The following is a 20,646-nucleotide window of genomic DNA, read 5'->3' on the forward strand; positions in this document are numbered from 1 at the left end:
GAAATGGAAAAACAGGGATAAAGGAAATTAGTAAAACTAAATGAAGGTCGCTGTGACTGGCTGTGAAATGGTGCATGAAGACCATATAATGGGACGAAAGGCATGGGAAATTGTACCGTTGTCACAGAAGAGCTTCCATGCTGGGTGAAGCATTATACTGTGGTGTCATACGATCCCACTATCATCACACTATGAATGCTGTGATTTGAGGTCTAATACAGTGACCCTGTGAACAGTGTCATTTGAAGGCCATCATTTGTGACAAAAAGGAATGCAGTGCATTGATTCACATGAAACCTATATTCTGAAGCGGCTTGATAGACGTGTGGATTTTGAACTGCAAAATAGATCAAAATAAAACTATCATTTTAATTTAATATTAAATATGTATGGGAGTGTAGCTACTAAATTATACTAAGCAGTACCATGCATGCTAATGACTTTGGATGCGCTAATGCTTATGTCATTAATAACTGATTTAGGGATCATTATACAGAGCTGCAGTAGAAAGTGGCCTTAGCGCACCCTTGCGTGAGTCTTTCCTGAGTACTAAGGCCCTTTTCTACTGCTACCAGAAGATGGCTGATTTTCCATTTTCCGAATTAATGACCATGCACTAAATGTTGACATTTGTTTGCAGCCTTTACCAAATACTAGTGCATGAGCCATTACCGTCATCTAATTTTGTAGAAATAAGGGCTCACCCGCTAAATCCGAACTAATCAGTTTGCTGCAATGTAGATACACTAATTGATTAGCACAGAAACTCCCACTCTCTGCCCCCGCCCCACCCCCACCGAGACATACCCCCTCCTGGAAAAATTTTAAAAAATATTTTTTTAGCATGTGGCTTCCATGGACACATTCAGAATGTACCTCCTCGGCACGTCCCACAGTAAGCCCTTTTAAGCTTTTAGGCTGTGGTAAACATGTGCTAATGTCTACTGTAACTTAACTTCCCTTTTAAAAAACCGCAATAGTGGTTTTTAGCGCAGGCCAGCGCACTGAATGCTCTGTGCTGCTCCTAACAGTATATATGTCCATGGTAGAACATATGAAACAACAAATGATTCAGAGGAGCTTACATGTTACCAAAGCCCCTAATTTATTTACCAATGATCCAATATTTTTGGATAAATGGGCAGCAGTGTGAAATAAGTGCTCATTAGACCATATGGCTAACACTTCTAAAAGAGTTTAAACCCCTAAGCCATGTTTTTGTATCTAAGATGAGTATTTAAATTATATTTAAATTCATAAAATAAGTATATTTATTTCAATAAGTTTGCACTATTGAGCACTTTAAAATATTACATAGAAAATATAAATAAGACCAATGACGACTTTGGTGTGTATAGTCTGCTGAGTTCTGAAAACGGAAACAAAATTAGTTATTCAAGGTACTGTTGTTTTAGAAGTGTTAATCTACGGAAAACCTTGAAAAAGTTGGAGTAAAGCTTGATGCCTATATTATCTGATTGTAGACAAGAGATTATAACATGTGTTTAGAGTAGACATTAAAAATTATGTAGCAAGTGCTTACCTATACCCCACCCAGAACATGCCCCTATTCCATGTGGCCTAAGATTTGTCACTTAAAATATGCACATATTACCTCCCTTTATAAAATTACATGCCCTGCATAAACAGACATGCATATGCTATAATGCAAGTCTAAAAATCTGGATGCTGGAAATCCGGATTCAGACTCTTTAAAATTGTGATATTCAGACCACCCAAGAATCGACTCTCCAACCCAAACCTTTTCCTATAAACTCAGGTGATCTCTCTCGATCTCTCTCTCTCTCTCTCTCCCTCTGTGGTTTCTCTGTCTTCCTCCCTCCTATTTATCCCCTTTTTGCTGCTGTCCTTGCTTCCTAAATGCAGCTATAAAGACCTGATGCAGGATCATGTTCTTGCACACGTCGCTTCCAGGTCTGTCTGTCTGTCCCATTTCCTCTGATACAGAAGTCTACATCATAGGGGGTAGCAATGATGTGCATAGGAATGTGGTCCTACTTCAGCATCTTTATGGCTGCATTTAGGAAGCCAAGGACGACAGCAAAAAGAGGGTAAGTGAGAGGGAAGGAGACAGAGATACTGGCTGGGGGAAGGCAGCCACAGAGAGAGAGAGAGACAGACAGACTGGATGGGGGAAAGAAAGACAGAGATGGAGTGATGCTGGATGGAGGGAAGATAAACAGGGTGAATTTTAAAAGTACTGCCTCAGGAGAGGAAGTGATGTCACCGGGCCAAATGGCTGCTTAATCCCAAGGCTCCTCCTGGAGCAATCTGTGCTCATCTGCATCTTAAACCACATTTTTGCTAAGCCTGAATAGCTCTAGAAGTGTTACTGAACAGGAATTAATTTAATTAGTAAAAAGAGACCAACAGATTTGCAAGATTTTGTATTTCAAGGCAGTAGTTAATCACACCGTGAGACAGAAAACATGGCGGCCATCAACTCCCATTTGGCTACGGATTCATCTGCCAACATCTCTAGTTCTGCATGGGAACCTATCTCACCTCAATTGGAGGAAATTAAGCAATTCCTTAAAGAAATAATTCCTTATTTTTCATAGTTGTCTTAGTTAGTAGAATGAGGAGGAGACCACCTGAGAGTTGTGGTTGGAAAGTGATAAGTTGGAGTCAAGGAGTATCCCTAAGCTGCGTACATGGTCCTTTGCAGTTATGATAGTTGAGTCCCAGAGTAGAGTGGGCCGAGTGTGGGTATATTGTTCTTTGTGGATTCAAAGGGGTTCAGTTTTTGAGGCATTCAGTTGCAATTTATTGGAAGACATCCAATACCCTATACTTCATTATGTACCATGGTCATTACGTTCTCTAAATTCTTCCGTCAGTTAGGTTAGCTCAATATGAATCCACCCGTAATGCTATCTATTTTTGTTTCTCCGTTTCTTTGGAATAATCATCCTTCATATATACATGTAGAGCTTTCATTTCCAAGATGTAAATCACTTGAAAAAACATTCTATTTTCAAAACACCTTTGGTATTTCCTCTGATTAAAGACTTTTAGGGCTCCTTTTACTAAGCAGCTGCGTTAGGGCTTTAACACGCGGAATAGCGCACACTACAATGCCGCGCACGCTAGACTCTAAGGGAAGCATTGAGCTGGCGTTAATTCTAGCCGTGTAGCGTGAGGTTAGCGCACGCTAATCTGCTGCGTGCGCTTAAAACGGTAGCGCACTTTAGTAAAAGGAGCCCTTAATAACTCAGGTCTGTTGCTTCAGTTGGGAAACTGCAAGAGTATTTAATTTTAGTTTTTTTTATTATTTTGATTTATCTCTTTTAGTATTAAATGTTTCTTATTGTTTTAAAATTTATATGGACTTTAGTGTGATCGTCTTCTTTCCTATATAGATATGGTGTTCCTTTTCTTATTTTTATGTAGATTGATTATTTTGTAAGCCACTGTGACTTTTAACATTCAATGGGGTATCAAGTATATAATCAGGGCTGGATTAACCAATAGGCCAAGTAGGCACGTGCCTAGGGCCCGAAGTTGTCAGGGGGGCCCGATGAAACCGAGGACTCGATTTGTTTGTTTTTTCCCTTGGCAACGCGGGCCCCCCGGGAAAGATCGACAACACCACCCTCCCCCGGCATCACCATCAACCAACCTGAATAAGTGATGTTGGAGGGGGTGGACTGGAAGATGCAAAGAGTTGCTGCAAGAGTTGCAGAACAAAACAGATAAATGGGGGCGGGACATGGGTAGGGGCAGGGCAGGGCCAGGGGGGCCCAATGTATTTGTGTGGCTAGGGGCCCTCAAAGAATTAATCCTGCCCTGTATATAATAACATAAACATACATAAAGCATGGATTAATGATAGAAAGCCAACATGGATTTAGTCAAGGGAATTCTTGTCTCACCAATCTACTACATTTCTTTGAAGGGTTGAATGAACATGTGGATAAAGGTGAACTGGTCGCTATTGTGTATTTGGATTTTCACATGGCATTTAACAAAGTACCTCATGGAAGACTGCTGAGGAAATTAGAAAGTCATGGGATAGGAGGTAATGTCTTATTATAGAGTAAGAACTGGTTGAAAGATAGAAAACAGAAAGTAGGTTTAAATGGTCAATATTCTCAATGGAGAAGGGTAAATAGCGGGGTTCTGAGACTGCTTCATTTTAACATACTTATCAATGATCAATGATATAAAGTGCTCTGCTATCCATGAGCCTTAATAATGGTATATCAAATGTCTGCAAGTAACTAAATAAATAAATCCATGGCTCAAAGTGTTAAGAGTACTTTGTGGTGATGGGGATTCTCCCTGAAATATTCTTCACAGGGTGTTGCTGACTGGCAGGGTTACAGACTAGAGTTTAGAAGGGTTTGGAGGACACTGGAAGTGGAGAGAGGGAATCCCCAATGTATAGAAGCCCAGAGTGAAAAGTCAGGTTGACATGAGAGATTTGGGGCTGCATAGTCAAAATATGACATCTAGTCAAAGTCTGCTATAAATGTTTTGCCCATTGTAAATAACAGGTGGAGGGCAGTTCATCATGCCAGTGGGCCTGGTAAAACCTATGTGCATGTGATGTTCAGTCATAAATGGAGTGTACAGGCCTTACTGCATAGCATGTGTGGAAAACAGCACTGATATGCATATTTTTATAGCATTGGTCTTTATATATTTTTTTGAAAATGTAAGCCATAAAATACTCTAAGCATGCATTATTCAGATTTTTTTATGGGCCAGTGAGCTCATTTTGTAGCAGCAGTTGCAGTTCTCATTTGATGGATTTCATGTCTGAGCTTAATCTTCTCATCTGACCTGTTTCTGAAGGGGGCCTACAATCTCTAGTCCTCAGGGCGTGTGCTTGTCTGGTAGTGTAACTGAAATAGCTCAAAGGACAGTAACGTAAAAACAAAATATATTAATTCCATAACGGTGATAGTTTCTGTAGCAGCATTCGACTGTTGTTACAATCATTATTTATGTTTTGTTCATTTTTACCTGAATTTCTGAAAACACCAGTCATGTTTGAAAAGGTTAGGGAAGGCTGTATTAATTTTCATATTTTATTGCCAAAAATATCTTTAATTTGATCCTTAACAGTATGGCATTAATGCAGCATTATTCTACATGATAAAGTGGTTATAAATGCCAATAACATCTGATCAGGAAAATTCCAAGAGACGCTGAAACTATAGCCCCCTTTTACAAAGGCGCGATAGCTGTTTTAGCGCGCGCTAAACGCTAACGCATCCATAGACATATAATGAGTGCGTTAGCGTTTAGCGCGCACGTAGATTTAGCATGCGCAAAAATGGCTAACTCACCTTTGTAAAAGGGGGCCTATGTCTAAAGTAAATCTCTGCAGGTTGCAGCAACATATTCTGTCAAGTTATCCCAAATGCTTTTAGGGGTTTTTTTCCCCAGCATGGGAAGTGTCTCCAGATATATGTGTTGTATGAGAAGGCTGTAATTTGTTATTTTTCATTTGCATGCTTTATGGTACTCCGCATAGAATTGCAGGATATGCAGAATATAAATTTTTAAAATAAATAAATAAAATTAAAAATATTTGTCTATTCTGCAGTTCTATGATTTTCACAATAGAAGTCAAATATCCTTATTGCGCGCATGTATGGAAAGGAAAATTAGGTTTTGCTATTTCAGATGTGGTTTTCCTTTCATAGAGATGTATGAAAATGTTTGCACGGTTTTCATCTTGCAGACTTTGCAGCCTTTGAAGTGCCTTCAGTGGCTAGACATGCAATCCTTCTCACGTGGAAAGAGTTTTGCAGAAGAGCAGTTTCGGTATTATGATCTGGGTCCGCCTCCTCCTCCTCCTCCTTGGGTTGTGCTCAGGCACACTCCTTTGTACTTTGCAGCAGGCTACAGTGACAAATTGATGTTGCGGCAAATTTTTTTTTTTTTTTTTTCTCTCTCTCTCTCTTGCAGTCTTAACATAAAATGGTGAAATGATGTTCCACTGCAGAATTCAATTTCACAGTTCAGTTGGGTCCTTGATTACGCTGCCAAATTCAGATTAATGTGCACTTACCTAACATGGATCAGGGGCTTCCTGGCTGACAGCCAGCAGTAATACAAGCAATTTATAGCAGTGTCAAGTCTTATGCCCTGTCCATCTCCCTGCACCACTAGCAAAATTAAGTGAATTCATTGCCATAATTAATTGTAATTACAATACATCAGGAGGCTGTGTTTAACTCTTTCTGTATAAGTGTTATACACAATTGTCATGAGCTATTTCTGTTCCAAGGTGAAATTGGAAATTACTCATTTTTAGTTTAATAGATCATTATTCCAACCCTTTCTATACATTTCTAAATAATGTTTTTGCATTTTTTATACAAGTATCATGCACATGGAAATGTGTTGTGAATAAAGAACAATTTATATACTTAGTATAAAGGAGTAGAAGGTTGAATCTTTAAAAAAAAAAAGACTTACCTTACTAGATAACCTCTGCATGAAAAAAAAAGAAAAGCTAATTAACTCAGATTTCATTCTCTCTTCTGAGCCTCCCATCAAGACCATTTTCTGTCAGATAATTTTCACTTGTCACTAGAAATAATCAGATCAGTGCCGTGATAGGGTTTTGGGTTGGTTTTTTTTTTTTTTTTTTTAATACAGCCACTGCAGTCCAAAAATATCCAGATAGCACTACTAGTCAAATAATGGCCTTTGCTGAATATTCGGATAATGCAGCCAGCAGTGGAGTTTTATACGAATAACAGCAATATCCAGGCCACTATGTGGATAACTTAGAAAAATTAAAAGAGCTTTTCAGTGTTGACCATTGATATTTTGTGGTATGTTAAGCAATTTGCCAGTCTACATTATATTGATTATTTATATGATGCAAATGCAGTACTGCGAAACATGGGTTTTTACAGTTAATTTAAAAGAATTATAACAATCATCCAGAATTACAATATATATAAGTTGTATAGGGACAGACTTAAAGATCTCAATCTGTATACTTTAGACTGGCGGGAGAGGGGAGATAAGATAGATACATTTAAATGCGCATGAGTCGAGTCTCTTTCAATTGAAAGGAAGCTCTGGAATGAGAGAGCACAGGATGAAGTTAAGAGATGATAGGCTCCGGAGTAATCAAAGGAAATACTTTTTTTTTTTTTACAGAAAGGGTGGTAAATATGTGGAACAGTTTCCTGAAAGAAGTGGTGGAGACAGAGACTATCGGCCTCTCTTACAAAGCCGTGCTAGCGGCTGCGCTGCGCTAACAGCCCCGAAGGCCATAGAGATTTAAAGGGCTTCGGGGCTGTTGCCGTGCGGCAGCTGCTCGTGCGGCTTTGTAAAAGAGGCTGAATGTCTGAATTCAAGAAGGCATGTGGGATCTCTCAATGAGAGAATGAGATAATGGTTACTGCGGATGGGCAAACTAGGGGATCCTTTTAAAAAGCCGCGCTAGCGGTTTAACACGCGTAATAATGCGCACTAAACCGCCGGCCGCGCTAGCCACTATTGCCGCCTCTTGAGCAGGCGGTAGTTTTTCAGACAGCGCGGGGATTAGCGTGTGATGAAAAGACACGCGCATTAAACACGCTAACACGCCTTCGTAAAAGGAGCCCTAGATGGGGCCATTTGACCTTTATCTATCATCATGTTTCTATGTTTGAATTTTAATTATGAATATTTAATTTGTGAACCACCTAGACTTTTATGACGGTTTATGGTTTATTGACTTATATCCCGCTTTATACAAAGCTCCCCTCCCTCAGGGGTTCGGAGGGGTTGTGGGGTCGGCGAATGGGGGGTTCGAGGGGGCGGTTGTGGGGGGGGTTCATCGTGGGTAGGAGGACCTGGGATCCCTCCTGCCTGTATCTTAGTGGGAGTGGGGGGTAGGGGGTCGCTGTGGCAGGAGGGCTTGGGCTCCCCTCCTGCCTGGCGACCTCCCCCGATATGATCCAGATGGAGGGAGCCCAAGCCCTCCTGCCCCAGCGACCCCCTACCCCCACCCCCACTAAGATACGGGCAGGAGGGATCCCAGGTCCTCCTGCCCACGATGAACCCCCCACGATCGCCCCCTCAAACCCCCCCACCCCGTGACCCCTCCCCACCCTTTACCTGAAAGAAATTGGACAGACGGACGGGTCCCAAGCCCATCCGCCCGGCAGGCCCGCCATGCACAGAATGGCGGGCCTTAGGGCCTGATTGGCCCAGGCGCCTCAAACTCCGACCACAGGAGGGGCCTTAGGCACCTGGGCCAACCAGAATTGGGTGGGGCTTGAGGCACCTGGGCTAATCAGGCCCTAAGGCCTGCTATTCTGCAGATGGTGGGCCTGCTGGGCGAACGGACATGGGACCCGTCCATCTGCCAATTTCTTTCAGATAAAGGGGGGGGTGTCAGTGGTGGTGGGGTGGTGTCGCAGGGTGTTTTCATGATTGGGTGTCATGGGGCCGGCGGGTGGGGGGCTCGGGGGCCAATCAGGGGTTCAGAGGGGGCGGACGTGGGGGGGTTCATTGTGGGCAGGAGGACCTGGCATCCCTCCTGCCCGTATCTTAGTGGGGGTGGGAGGTAGGGAGGGTCGCTGGGGGTGGAGGGGTTGAGCTCCCTCCTGCCTGTATCGCGGCGCGATAGCGATCTGAAGTGCCGCGGTTGGCGGCACTTCTGGGTATTGTTATCGTGGCAGGGGAGATGAGCCATCTCTCCTGCCGTGATCGTTGCGGTGGGGGATAGGCAGGTTGCCGGGGCCGCTAAACTGATCGCAGCAGCTGCGATCAGCTCAACGACCCCTTTTTTGGCACTTGGTCTAAGTCAAAACATATAAGTGCCGAATAGGCAACCTGTCTAAACTTTTGGTTATACCTGCTGTACAACTATGTCTAGGTCGGCCCACCTCCCGCCCTTTCCCTTCCTCTAAAAATGCCTCTTTTCGCTCTATGCGTTTAGAGGCAGGGGAAAGGGTTAAGCTGGTTTTAGATATGTCTAAAACCAGCTTAGGTTATGGGTACTTGGACTGTCAAGCTTTTTGATCGTCCAAGTACCCATTTAGGCCACTTTGAAGACGTTTTTCTTTTTGATTATGAGCCCCATAGCCTTTGTCTTCTGCACATTTAATTTCAACCTGTTGCAATCCAATCCATGATAGTGTGGTATATAAGTTGTTTAAATAAATAAATATCAGAATACAAATAGTTATAAACCGTGCCACTATAGCTAATCAGCAAGTTTATTCATCATATATTCAAAGTCTTCCTAAACAATCTTTGGTTAAACAGAGACATAAATTGAGGTGGTAAACATTTCCAAAGCTTTGTAGCCTGATAGGCTGCAAGTCTTACACATTTCTTCCTTCTAGGATTGGGAATTACTTAAAAAATAATGAGACATTGCCATTGTTATGCACTGTTTTTGACAGCCTTTAAGATGTCTTGGTCAGGAGACAAACATATATTGATTTTATAATAGTGCTTAAATGTTCAGTTCTGCATTTGTGAAAATATGTTGCAGGATCTAAATGTTTTGACAAAAATGTCTAGATTCCGACTTCCGCGACTTTTCTAAAATGGTACTGAAAAATAACTGCTTCTTCTGTCACCTGATTTTTGCCCTGTAATGTCTGGTCCTACAACTGCAATGTCATAAATTGTTTCAGACTAATGTGTATACTGAGAGTATTATATCACAGCTTTAAGATGGGGAAGGGGAATGGAATCGGCTTCTGCCTACCGATAATGACAGATGTCAAATGTGTGAATGTGAAACACACAAACAAATGTAGCAAAGGGTGTATGTGAAGCTGAAAACATCCACGTCAGCATTCCCTGCCCTCACAGGACAAGCAAAGAGCCTCCGCCATGTCTCCGGTGTCCCAGATATCTGCAGCGTCCCAGCGTCTGCAGGGGAGAATATCAAGCACTTCCTGTAGCCCTGGTAAGGGCTCTGAGCATAGTATCAGTATCCCCATCCTAATGCCAGCTCAGCCCCATTCCACCCCCACCCCCGATCACATACTTCTCCCCATTTTAACCCCTCATGTGATGAAGCCCCCCCCCCCCCCACCCACACACACACACACCCATTGTGGGCATCAGCCTGATACATGGCAATCCCCCTGAGTCAAGATGCATCTTCCGGAAACATGCCCTCCCCAGAAGCCTCTTCCCCAACCTATGACCCGCTGCTTGGTCTTTCGTGTGGTCCCTAGTGCCTAGTGGGACGGGAGCTCTGTCCACTCAGTCATGCCTTTTATTTCAGACCATCCAAAATGGCCACTGAGACTTCCAGCTAGGCTTTATGCTTCCATGTATTATTGGCCTGCACAGATCATTGCCTCTGCTCCACATGTGAATGACTCCTATTTTGAAATGGTATTTAAGCATCTAGGCCATTCTAGTGGAGATGCTTCCAAAATAAGGACAAAGTTACAGTATTCTATAACGTATTTGTCAAAATGTACAGCGTTACGTACGCCTTTCTTCACTATATAAGTGATAGGTAGTAGTAATACAGTAGTACACTACATTCATGGTGTGTCTTTTTCCAATAGTATTCTAGAAGGGGTCATTTACGTGCTTAAGTGGCTACTTGTATGCGTAAATGTACGAAACTTCTTGCCACCTAAAAGTAGATCTCTATTTATAGAATTACTTCCCAATTGTATTTTAATGGTTTTTTTTTTTAAAGCATTTTAAGGTTGATTATATATATATTTTTTTGGGGGGAAATCATGTTTATTGAAGTCAACCAGAGTAACAAAGGGCATACAAGAAATATAGATGTTGTTTATATTTTAAATAGTGATTTTGTTGTCTGATGCCATATAATAATGCACGTGTTCAACAAAATTTATTTCATTTGTAAATTGTATTTTTTTTTCTATTGTAGGTAGATTACGATCGAGCACAGAAGGCTATTAGCCCTCCACTCAGTGGATCTGACACCTACCCCAGAGGCACAGCAAAACTACCTCAAAGCCAGAACAAGACTAGTTATTCAGCAGGTTGCTATCAGTATCCTCCAGTGTATTATAAATCCTCCCTTTATCACCAGTCTTCCCTCCCAACGAGTTCTCATTTCATGTCCACGGCATCTTACCCAAGCTCTCCTAGTATTACTTCAAGCACTTATTCACACCCCAGCTGGGGATCGGCCTCAGATCAGCACTCCTCCAGAGTATCACATGAACAGTTTAGAGCCGCTCTGCAGCTGGTAGTCAGCCCAGGGGATCCCAGGGAGTACTTGGACAACTTCATTAAAATAGGAGAAGGTTCAACTGGAATAGTTTGCATCGCCACTGAGAAACACTCTGGAAAACAAGTTGCAGTGAAGAAAATGGACCTCAGGAAACAACAGAGGAGAGAACTTCTCTTTAATGAGGTAATTTTGTATTTTGTTTCCTGATTTTTTATTCTTTAGGCCGGTGTCTCTCAAACTGTGTGCCACAAGAGATTCAAGAATTTTACTTTCTTTTTTAAAATTCCCTTCAAAGGTATACAGTAGAATAGATGACATGTATATTGCAAGAATCTGTCAATGTTATGAGCGTCTGTGTGCGTAAGGATATAACTGCCCAGACAAGCATCATTCTTTGACGAGACTGGTCCTTGAAAACTAATGGCAAGTAATTTTAGTTTTACTTTTATTTTTCAGCAGTAGTTACCCTAACTTGAACAACAAAGCAATCAGGGCTTTGTTACCGTTTGGATCTTCTTATCTTTGCAAAGTTGGATTTTTTTAGGAAGTTCTGACAAATTAAATTGAAAAAAAAAAGAGGGCGACTGCAGATGGTGGATGATGTTTGCTTGTTGACTATTGAGCCACGTTTTGAGTTAATTTGCATTCAAAAACAAGCACATCCTTAAGCATTGATTAGCAATTCTATTATATCTACTTTAGCTTCACCGTTGTTACAATTACCCAAACATAGCTTTAAAAACTGTAAATAAATAACTCTAAAATTTAATTTTTTGTTGGTTTTGCAATATTATAATTTCAATTATAATATACTGCAAAAAACATTTGCTCCGTTTAGTGTGCCGGAGCTAAAAAAGTTTGAGAGAGACTACTTTAGTCTATAGGGATGGAGAGGAAAGTTTTTGAAGCAGGCCTAAAAAAAGAAACAAAATACTGTAGTTAGAAAAATACACAGGAGGCAATTGTATAACTGGGTGACACAATTTAGGCACGTCAATGCTCAACACAGAGCCTCACTTCTGCAATGGCATCTGTGTGATAAGTTGCTATTACAGAATACTAACCTGTCATCATCAATGCAGCTACATTTAGGCGTGCCCAGTTGTGCTAGGTCAATAAATATTAACACCTAAATTCGGCACTTACGCATCCTGTAAGTTAAATATGTAACTGAGAACCTTGCTTTGCCAATGTATACGCCCCCCTTGTTGATAGTTGAAAGGCATCTGTATACGTGGAGGGGCATAATCGAAAGGAACGTCTAAGTCCGTTTTCATCTAAGTTGCAAGTCGTCCAAAGTAAAAAACAATCTAGGACACATTTTTGAAAAATACGTCCAAAATTTTTTTTTGTTTTGAAAATCGTCTAACTATTCGTCCTGCCGATCTGATCGTCCAAGTCGCTAAATCGTCCATCTTTATACCACATTTTCGTCCAACTTTTCGTCCAAGTCAAAAACGCCTAGAACAAGCCCTGTTGGATGTGGAAGGGGTCTGCAAAGTGATGGACTGAACACCCAGACATGGCACCTAAATAGTGGGGTACCTTACAGGGCACTGCTGTGAACTTCACAAAAAGGGTGCCATGTCTTCTCCTCACTACAGCTCCCTTATAGATCATGGTGAGCCTCCCAAACCATCTCCAGAATTCCCTAGACCCACTTATCTGCCACCCCAATAGCCCTTATGGCTGCTGGAGCCACTTATATGCCAGAACAAAATGGTTTTGGGGGTGTATAACGGAGTGCACATGTTTAAGTATCAATGCAGTGATTACAGGGGCTTATGGGCATGGGACCTCCTCTCCATTAGTCCCTAACCCACCCCCAAGACGGCTTAAGCCACCTCTGTGCTGGACGACTAGGCTTTCCTATGCCAGGCTGCCAGGTGATGATGGTCTGGAGGCTGAATTTTAAAGGTGTGATTACGATTTTTCTGGGGTTGGGGGGGGGGTTGGTGATCACTGAGGTAGTGTGTGTGGGGTCTGTTTTATTTGTTTGCAGTGCTTATCTGGTGACTTTAGGTGGGTGTTTGTGACTTAGACCATGTTTTACATGGTCTAAGTCACAACGTCCAAGTTCCATCAATCCTGGGCTGTATAACTTTCGGTTATACATGCTGTACGACTAAGTCTAAGCCAGCCCAAGTCCCGCCCAACTCCCGCCCTCGACACTCCTCCTGAAGTGCCCTGTTTAGCTTTGGTCATTCAGCGGCACTATGAAGGCCTAGGTCGTTTAGAAATACGTCCAAAACCCATTTTTATTATCGGCATTTGGACGTATTTGGACAATGTTCATCCAAGTGCTGACTTAGGCTGGTTTTTGGACGTTTTTCTCTTTTGATTATGAGTCCCATATTGTATATAATAGTACTGAGTGCTCTACTGGTATTTACACATAAAACTGTGTGTTTACCTGTGTGCTAGTGTTCTATAAATTTATATGCACAATCAGTACACAAATTTAAGTGCCCTGTTATAGAATGAGGGGCAATGTCAGCTTCAGGTTTTGTCAAACAGGGAGACTAGGGGCTCCTTTTACTAAGGTGCGCTAGGGCTTTAACACGCGGAATAGCACACGCTACATCGCTGCGGGCGCTAGATCTTAACGCCAGCATTGAGCTGGCGTTAGTTCTAGAAGCGTAGCGCACGGGAATTTCCTGCGTGCGCTAAAAACGCTAGCACACCTTAGTAAAAGGAGCCCTAGATTTGAGACTCAAGCTTGCTTCAGGATCCCCAGGCTAATCTGGATGAGCCAAGAGTTCCCTATATTTTCATCTCTCTGGGCAGTTAGGAGATGGGGGTAGACCAAGCATTGTGCAGATTTCCACGCATTCTGTTAGGTTGCATGCACTTTATTTTGCTTGCTGTGTAAATTTGCATGCATAACTTAGCTGATAAATTAGGTGCTTATTGGTACAATCAATAACAGCTATACTTGATGTTAAATGTTGCTAATTGACACTAATTTACAGTTATATGCGTAACTGCACTTCGTCGTAATTCCGTAATCTTAGCCTCGAAAACCTTTAGCATGTAAACTGTTAGGATGTGGGAGAGGCACTGCCAGGGGTGTCCTCAGCACTTATTCACTAAGACAGTTATGTTTTCAAATGCAACATTTAATCACAGATATGTACACCAATCATTAACATGGTATAAGTAGCCGTACCTAAATGTTGGCATGTAAATATCAATTTAGGCTAGTATTCTTAACGGCCATTACACACACAATTGTTGATATAGCTGCATTGATGACGACTAATGTTAGTATTCTGTAATAGCATCTTGTCACACAGGCGCATAGAATCCTGGCATCTAACTTTAGGGCAGTGTTTTTCAACCATCGGTCCGTGGACCGGTGCCGGTCCACAGAAATTTCCTGCTGGTCCACAGGACCAACAAGTGCATCAGGCCCAAAACAGTGTTCTTCAACCGCCGGTCCACGGTGCAATCGATGTGGCGTTATCTTCGAGCCAGCTCCCTCTTCCTCACTGATTCAGTGCACAAAGCCACGGGCAGTGGCTCCTACGCGCATCCTGTGCCTGAACCTGAAACTTTCTCTCTGACGTTGCAACGTCAGAGGGAAGGCTTCCAGATGAAGCACTGTGCACTGCATCAGTGAGGAAGAGGGAGCCAGCCTGAAGATAATACTGGGAGCAGCACAAAATGGCCAGGCGGGAGCAGGCGAGAAGGTAAGGCATAGCATGGAGGGAGGGAGACAACAAAGGTAGGGAGGAATGATTTTATTTTTTAATTTAGTGATTGAATTTTGAGAATTTACATTTGCTGTTAGTGTGCTTTGTGTAGTTTAATTTTGTGGTTAACCATTATGTGTTAATAAGATTATATTGTATATCTGTGAAAAATGAATAGAAAAAATAGTGTTACAATTAGTACTATTATGGGGGCAGGGTCTGGGGTGGAGATTGGGTAGAGATGGGCGGGGTCTGGCCTATGACTTAGCCCAGTGTTCTTCAACCGCCGGTCCACAAAAATAATTCTTTTATTTCTGCCGGTCCATAGGTGTAAAAAGGTTGAAAAACACTGCTTTAGGGGACCTCTACTGAATTACCCCAATAATGCAATAGAATAGGGCTCCTAAAATGGTGTTTCCTAGATGGAATCTGATAGATGAAAGGCTTCCAGGTCAGCTGCGGGCCGCGTGCAGGACCCGCTACCACGGCTTTGAGAAGAGAAGTACGGCAGGGAGGAGGGAGCTGGCCAGAGGAGGTAATACCCGCAGGAGGAAAGCAAGTGCGAAGGTGGTGGTGGGAGAAGGGTGAGGTACAGTTGCATGGGGAAGAGAGAGATGAGAAGGAGAAATGTTAGATGTGGTGGAGAGGGAACAATGGGATGGATGAAGAACGAAAGTAATATTTTCTTTCTATTTAAGCTGCAGTACTTTATTTTGAGGACTGGTTTGTTTGTTTTTTTTTGTAATGTTTAATGATTTTATAGACTGTGTACTGTACAAAATCTGAATTACATATAAATTCAACTTAAGGACTGCCTGTAATAAAAGAACTCTTTAGATTATTGAATGAATGAATTTATTCTCCTCAAACATCTCAGAATTCAGAGAATCCAGATTTTAATACAATGGTTTTTTATCTTTCTGATTAGATTGTTAATTTATAAGGCATGGGAAATTGTGCTGTTGTCACAGAAGAGCTTCCATTCTGGGTGAAGCATTATACTGTGGTGCCAAATGATCCCACTATCATCACACTATGAATGCTGTGAGGAAAGACTAAAAAGTTAGGGATCTTCAGCTTGGAAAAGAGACGGCTGAGGGGAGATATAATTGAAGTCTACAAAATTCCAAGTGTCCCCTAGTCTTTGTAATTTTTGATGGAGTGAAAAATCGATCCACTTGTACCCGTTCTACTCCACTCAGGATTTTGTAGACTTCACTCATATCTCCCCTCTGCTGTCTCTTTTCCAAGCTGAAGAGCCCTAACTGTTTTAGTCTTTCCTCATACGAGAGGAGTTCCATGCCCTTTATCATCTTGGTCACTCTTCTTTGGACCTTTTCTAGTGCCACTATATCTTTCTTGAGATAAGGAGACCAGAATTGAACGCAGTATTCCAGATGAGGTCGCACCATGGAGCGATACAGGGGCATTATAACATTCTTAGTCTTGTTAATCATCCCTTTTTTAATAATTCCTAGCGTCGTGTTTGCTTTTTTGGCCGCCGCACATTGGGCAGAAGATTTCATTGTATTATCTATGATGATACCCAGATCCTTTTTTTGGATGCTAACCTACTCTTGGCCAAATCCAAAGGCCTCTACTGTGTTTTTATCCTCCTGGATCTATCTGTGGCATTTGATACTTTAGATCACCGCCTCCTCATCAATATGCTGTTCTCACTTGGGTTTCAGGATTCTGTTATCACATGGTTCTCTTCCTATCTTTTCCATTGCACTTTTAGCATAAGCTCTGGAGGATTCTCCTCTGCTGCTATCAGTTGGATTAGCTCAGGGCTTTGTCCTAGGACCTCTTCTCTTCTCTATCCACACTTCTTCCCTTGGTGCTGTAATCTCCTCTCACAGCTTCCAGTAATACCTCTATGTGGATGACACTCAAATTTACCTCTCTACGCCTGAAATTTCTACAGGAACCCAGGCCCAAGTTTCAGCCTGCCTGCTTGACATTGCCACCTGGATATCTCTCCACCACCTAAAATTAAATATGGCCAAGACTGAACACCTTATCTTTCCTCCGTAACCTGCCTCTCCTCTTTCTCCATTCTCTATTTCAGTGGATAATGCTCTCATCCTTTCTATCTCATCAGCTTGCAACCTTGGGATCATTTTTGACTCATCTCTTTCTTTCTCTTTGCATATCCAGCAGACCACCAAAACTTGTCGATTCTTTCTCTACAACGTCACTAAAATCCGGCCTTTCCTTTCTGAGCACACCACCAAGATGCTAATCCATGCTCTCATCACCTCTTGCCTAGATTACTACAACGTGCTTCTTGCAGGTCTTCCACTAAGCCATCTCGCTCCCCTTCAATTTATTCAGAATGCTGCTGCACACCTCCTATTCTGCCATGGTCCTTATGCTCACATTACTCCTCTCCTCAAGTTGCTTCACTGGCTCCCTGTCCATTTCCGCATGCAGTTCAAACTTCTCTTACTGACCTACAAGTATATTCACTCTGCGGCTCCTCATTATCTCTCCTCTCTCATCTCTCCCTATGCTCCACCCCGAGAACTCTGTTTATCTGATAAGTCTTTCTTGTTGGTACCCTTCTCCTCTACTGCCTGCTCACGACTCTGTCCTTTCTACCTTGCTGTGCTGTGTGCCTGGAACAACCTGCTTGACTCGGTGTGTCAGGTTTCCTTTTTGGCAATATTCAAATCCACTTTTTTGAAGCTGCATTTAAATCCTAACCCTACCAACCTGTATACCACCAATATCTGCTTCATTCCCTCTATAGTCCCCTACCCTATCCTCTTGTAGATCCCTACCTGAGCAATATGCATAGATTCACTTCTGTTCTGTGTGTCTGTCTTAATTAGATTCTAAGCTCTTTTGAGCAGGGACCATCTCTTCAATGTTTAATGTATAGTGCTGTATTCATCTGGTAGCGCTATAGAAATAATAAAGAGTAATAGTAGCTGTTCCATAACACTGAAATCTTAATACTAACTTTAACTACTAGGGTGTGACATTTACTTAGTAGAGGTAGAAATGCAATATTGTTGCATCTCGATCTTTCAGCTGCATTCGATATGGTGGATCATGGGATTTTATTGAATATTCTGGTCAATCTGGGATTAAGTGGTGTAATCCTGAACTGGTTTCAAAACTTTCTGCAAAATCATGCATATGCAGTGAAAGTTAAAGATGAAATGTTGCATTTTTGGACTCCAATTTGTAGGGTCCTTCAGGGCTCACCACTTTCCCCAATAGTCTTTAACATTTTCAGGAGCATTCTTAGTTCAGTTAAAGTAGATGAAGGTGAATACCTGTATTTATATTCAGAAGACATTTTCATTCTATTGGAGGTAGATTCAGATTTGCAACTTTGTCTTACTAAACCTGTGACGTTAATAACTAAAATTCAACATTGGGCTAATAGATCCCAGTTGAAATTAAATTCATCTAAGACCAAATTGCATTGGTTTGGTATGCAAGACCAGTCTTTTCCTAACAGTATGATTGTGAGTACAACAGATAAGCTAGTAATTGAACATACTTCCAAAGTTTGTTAGCTTCTATGTTCACATATCAACCATAAGTGAACAACAAAGTCAAGAAATGTTTCTCTAAACTTAAGTAACTAAGATCTGTGAAAATTTTAGGGGTTATTTTAGATCGGTCATTATCTTTTAAGGCCCATACAGATTCTCTGGTTAAGAGATGTTTTATTGTCATCTGAAAACTATGTACTATTAGGAAATATTTTGATTTTATAGCATTTAAAATCCTGGTTCAATCTTCAATCCTTTCAATATTGGATTATTGTAATGTTATTTATCTGGGATCGTATAAAATAACTACTAGCCGACTAAAAATCATTCAAAATACAGCTACTCGTTTGATTTTTAATCTGAAAAAACATGATCATATCAGTGTATATTATCAAAAGCTTCACTGACTACTGTTTGAGGCTAGAATGCTATTTAAATTTGGATGCATTTATTTTAAAGTTTTATTTGGCTTAGCACTGGCTTACCTTGTTTCTCATTTTAGTTTTTTTTGTTTCTAAGAAAAATATTTGTAGATCTGGTTGGTTTTATTTTCCTTCAGCAAATGCATGTCATTACAAAATTTTTTTAGATAGGACCTTAGTATTCCAAGCAGGATTAATGAATTCATTTTTGAATCTCCTTGTTTCTCCATTTCTAACTTACTATCAATTTCAAAAAGATCTTAAAACCCAATATAATATACATTATTGATTTTTATATTATCATCTAATATAATAAAGCCCTAAGCGCGCATGCGCTCTCCCACCTGCGTGCTCCCGTTTTCTGTGAGCTGTAGGGAACCACAGGTAGGAGTGCGCATGCGCGCTTAGCTGTGGCAGGGGCCGATTGACACCAAACACGCCGCGACTCCCCCCTCCTGCCCTCACTCACCCACCACCAGAGAAACATCGCTATGGCTGACCGCATTGGACCGTGAGGAGGTCATTGGGAGTACTGGCGGTGGACATGTGCACAGAATTGGCGCTCGGGGCAAGTAAAATGGGAGAGGGGCCTTATTTGCAATCTTATACCTGGTGGCCACAAAACAAATTGGAAACTGCTGGCCTCCCTGCTCTCCACCTCGCGCAAACCTAAATCCAGGAAATACGGCACTACTGGTAGAAGTTTATTTTTAAGATGAAAGGTGCTGCAGCGGCTCCTCTCATGAGCCGCACCTGCATCGGAGAAGGCTTCCGACGCAGGCAGCGATTGTGAGAGGAGCCGCGGTGGCAACTTTAAACTTAAAAATAAACTTCTACCAGTAGTGCCATTTTTCCTGCTGTGCCCTCTCGATCTCTCACAGTGAGTGCGATGGTAGGCCAGACCACAAGAAGCAAAGGGGGGGGGGGTGGAAATGGTGCTGCACAGGGACCTGTAGGGGAAGGTAAATACCACTGCTGCTGCTGCTGCTCAGAGAAGTGGACAGAGAGGGAAATACTGCTTCTGTTGCTGCACAGGGAAGTGAGGTCGGGGGAGGGAAATGCTGCAGCACAGGGAAATGAAAGGGGGGAATGATACATATGGAGCAGGGAGAGAGACAGATAGAAATAAAGACAGACAGACAGCGGGAGGGAGGGATACAGAAAGAAAGGAAGAAAGACACAGAGGCAGGAAGAGGGACAGAGAAAGGGGGTCAGGGAGAGAGAAATATAGCAGGAGGTAGAGAGACAGAAAGAAAGAAAGACAGACAGACATCTATTCTAGCACCCGTTAATGTAATGGGCTTAAAGACTAGTGTAGTTATAATGTACTTTTAATCTTTATATCTATACTTATTTTAGTTTATATTGTGTTTTCCTTATTCATTAGTTGTAATGCTTGTATTAGTTACTTAGAATTTTATTACGTATGATGTTATTATTATATTGTATGCTGAGTACCTATTGTGTAAACCGCTATGAACTGCTAGTTAGGCGGTATATAAAAATAAATTATTATTATTATGTTGTTTGAACTGTCTCATTTTGCTATACTTACGCCATATATCATATATCTTGATTATTGTAATTCCTTGTCTGTTGGAATTATGGCTAACTTGCAGAAAAGATTTCAGTTTGTAATGAATATGACTGCTCATTTTATTTTTAGATTTGAGCATGTGACTTCACTTGTTAGAGAGCTTCATTGGCTCCCAATTCAAGAGAGAATACATTTTAAAATTTCATTCTTTGTTTTCAGAGGTTTTCATGGGACCATTCCTGATGAACTGGTCTTGTATTTCTATTTCTTTCCTTGTATAGATCAAAGATTGTCCTCTAAGTTTGATTTA

General features: G+C 41.6%; 1 protein-coding gene across 11 annotated transcripts in view; it reads left to right on the top strand.

The window, feature by feature from the left end:
• The window catches only part of PAK5 (p21 (RAC1) activated kinase 5), a 287,465-nt gene that overhangs the window by 229,601 nt on the left and 37,218 nt on the right, over window positions 1-20,646 (top strand). For all 11 annotated transcript variants that reach the window (XM_033938815.1, XM_033938812.1, XM_033938811.1 and 8 more), the window contains one exon: window positions 10,862-11,353. In XM_033938815.1, coding sequence (XP_033794706.1) covers window positions 10,862-11,353 — 492 coding nt within the window. The remainder of the gene's footprint in view (window positions 1-10,861; window positions 11,354-20,646) is intronic.

The sequence above is a fragment of the Geotrypetes seraphini genome, chromosome 3, assembly GCF_902459505.1.
Source record: "Geotrypetes seraphini chromosome 3, aGeoSer1.1, whole genome shotgun sequence".
Lineage (NCBI taxonomy): Eukaryota > Metazoa > Chordata > Amphibia > Gymnophiona > Dermophiidae > Geotrypetes > Geotrypetes seraphini.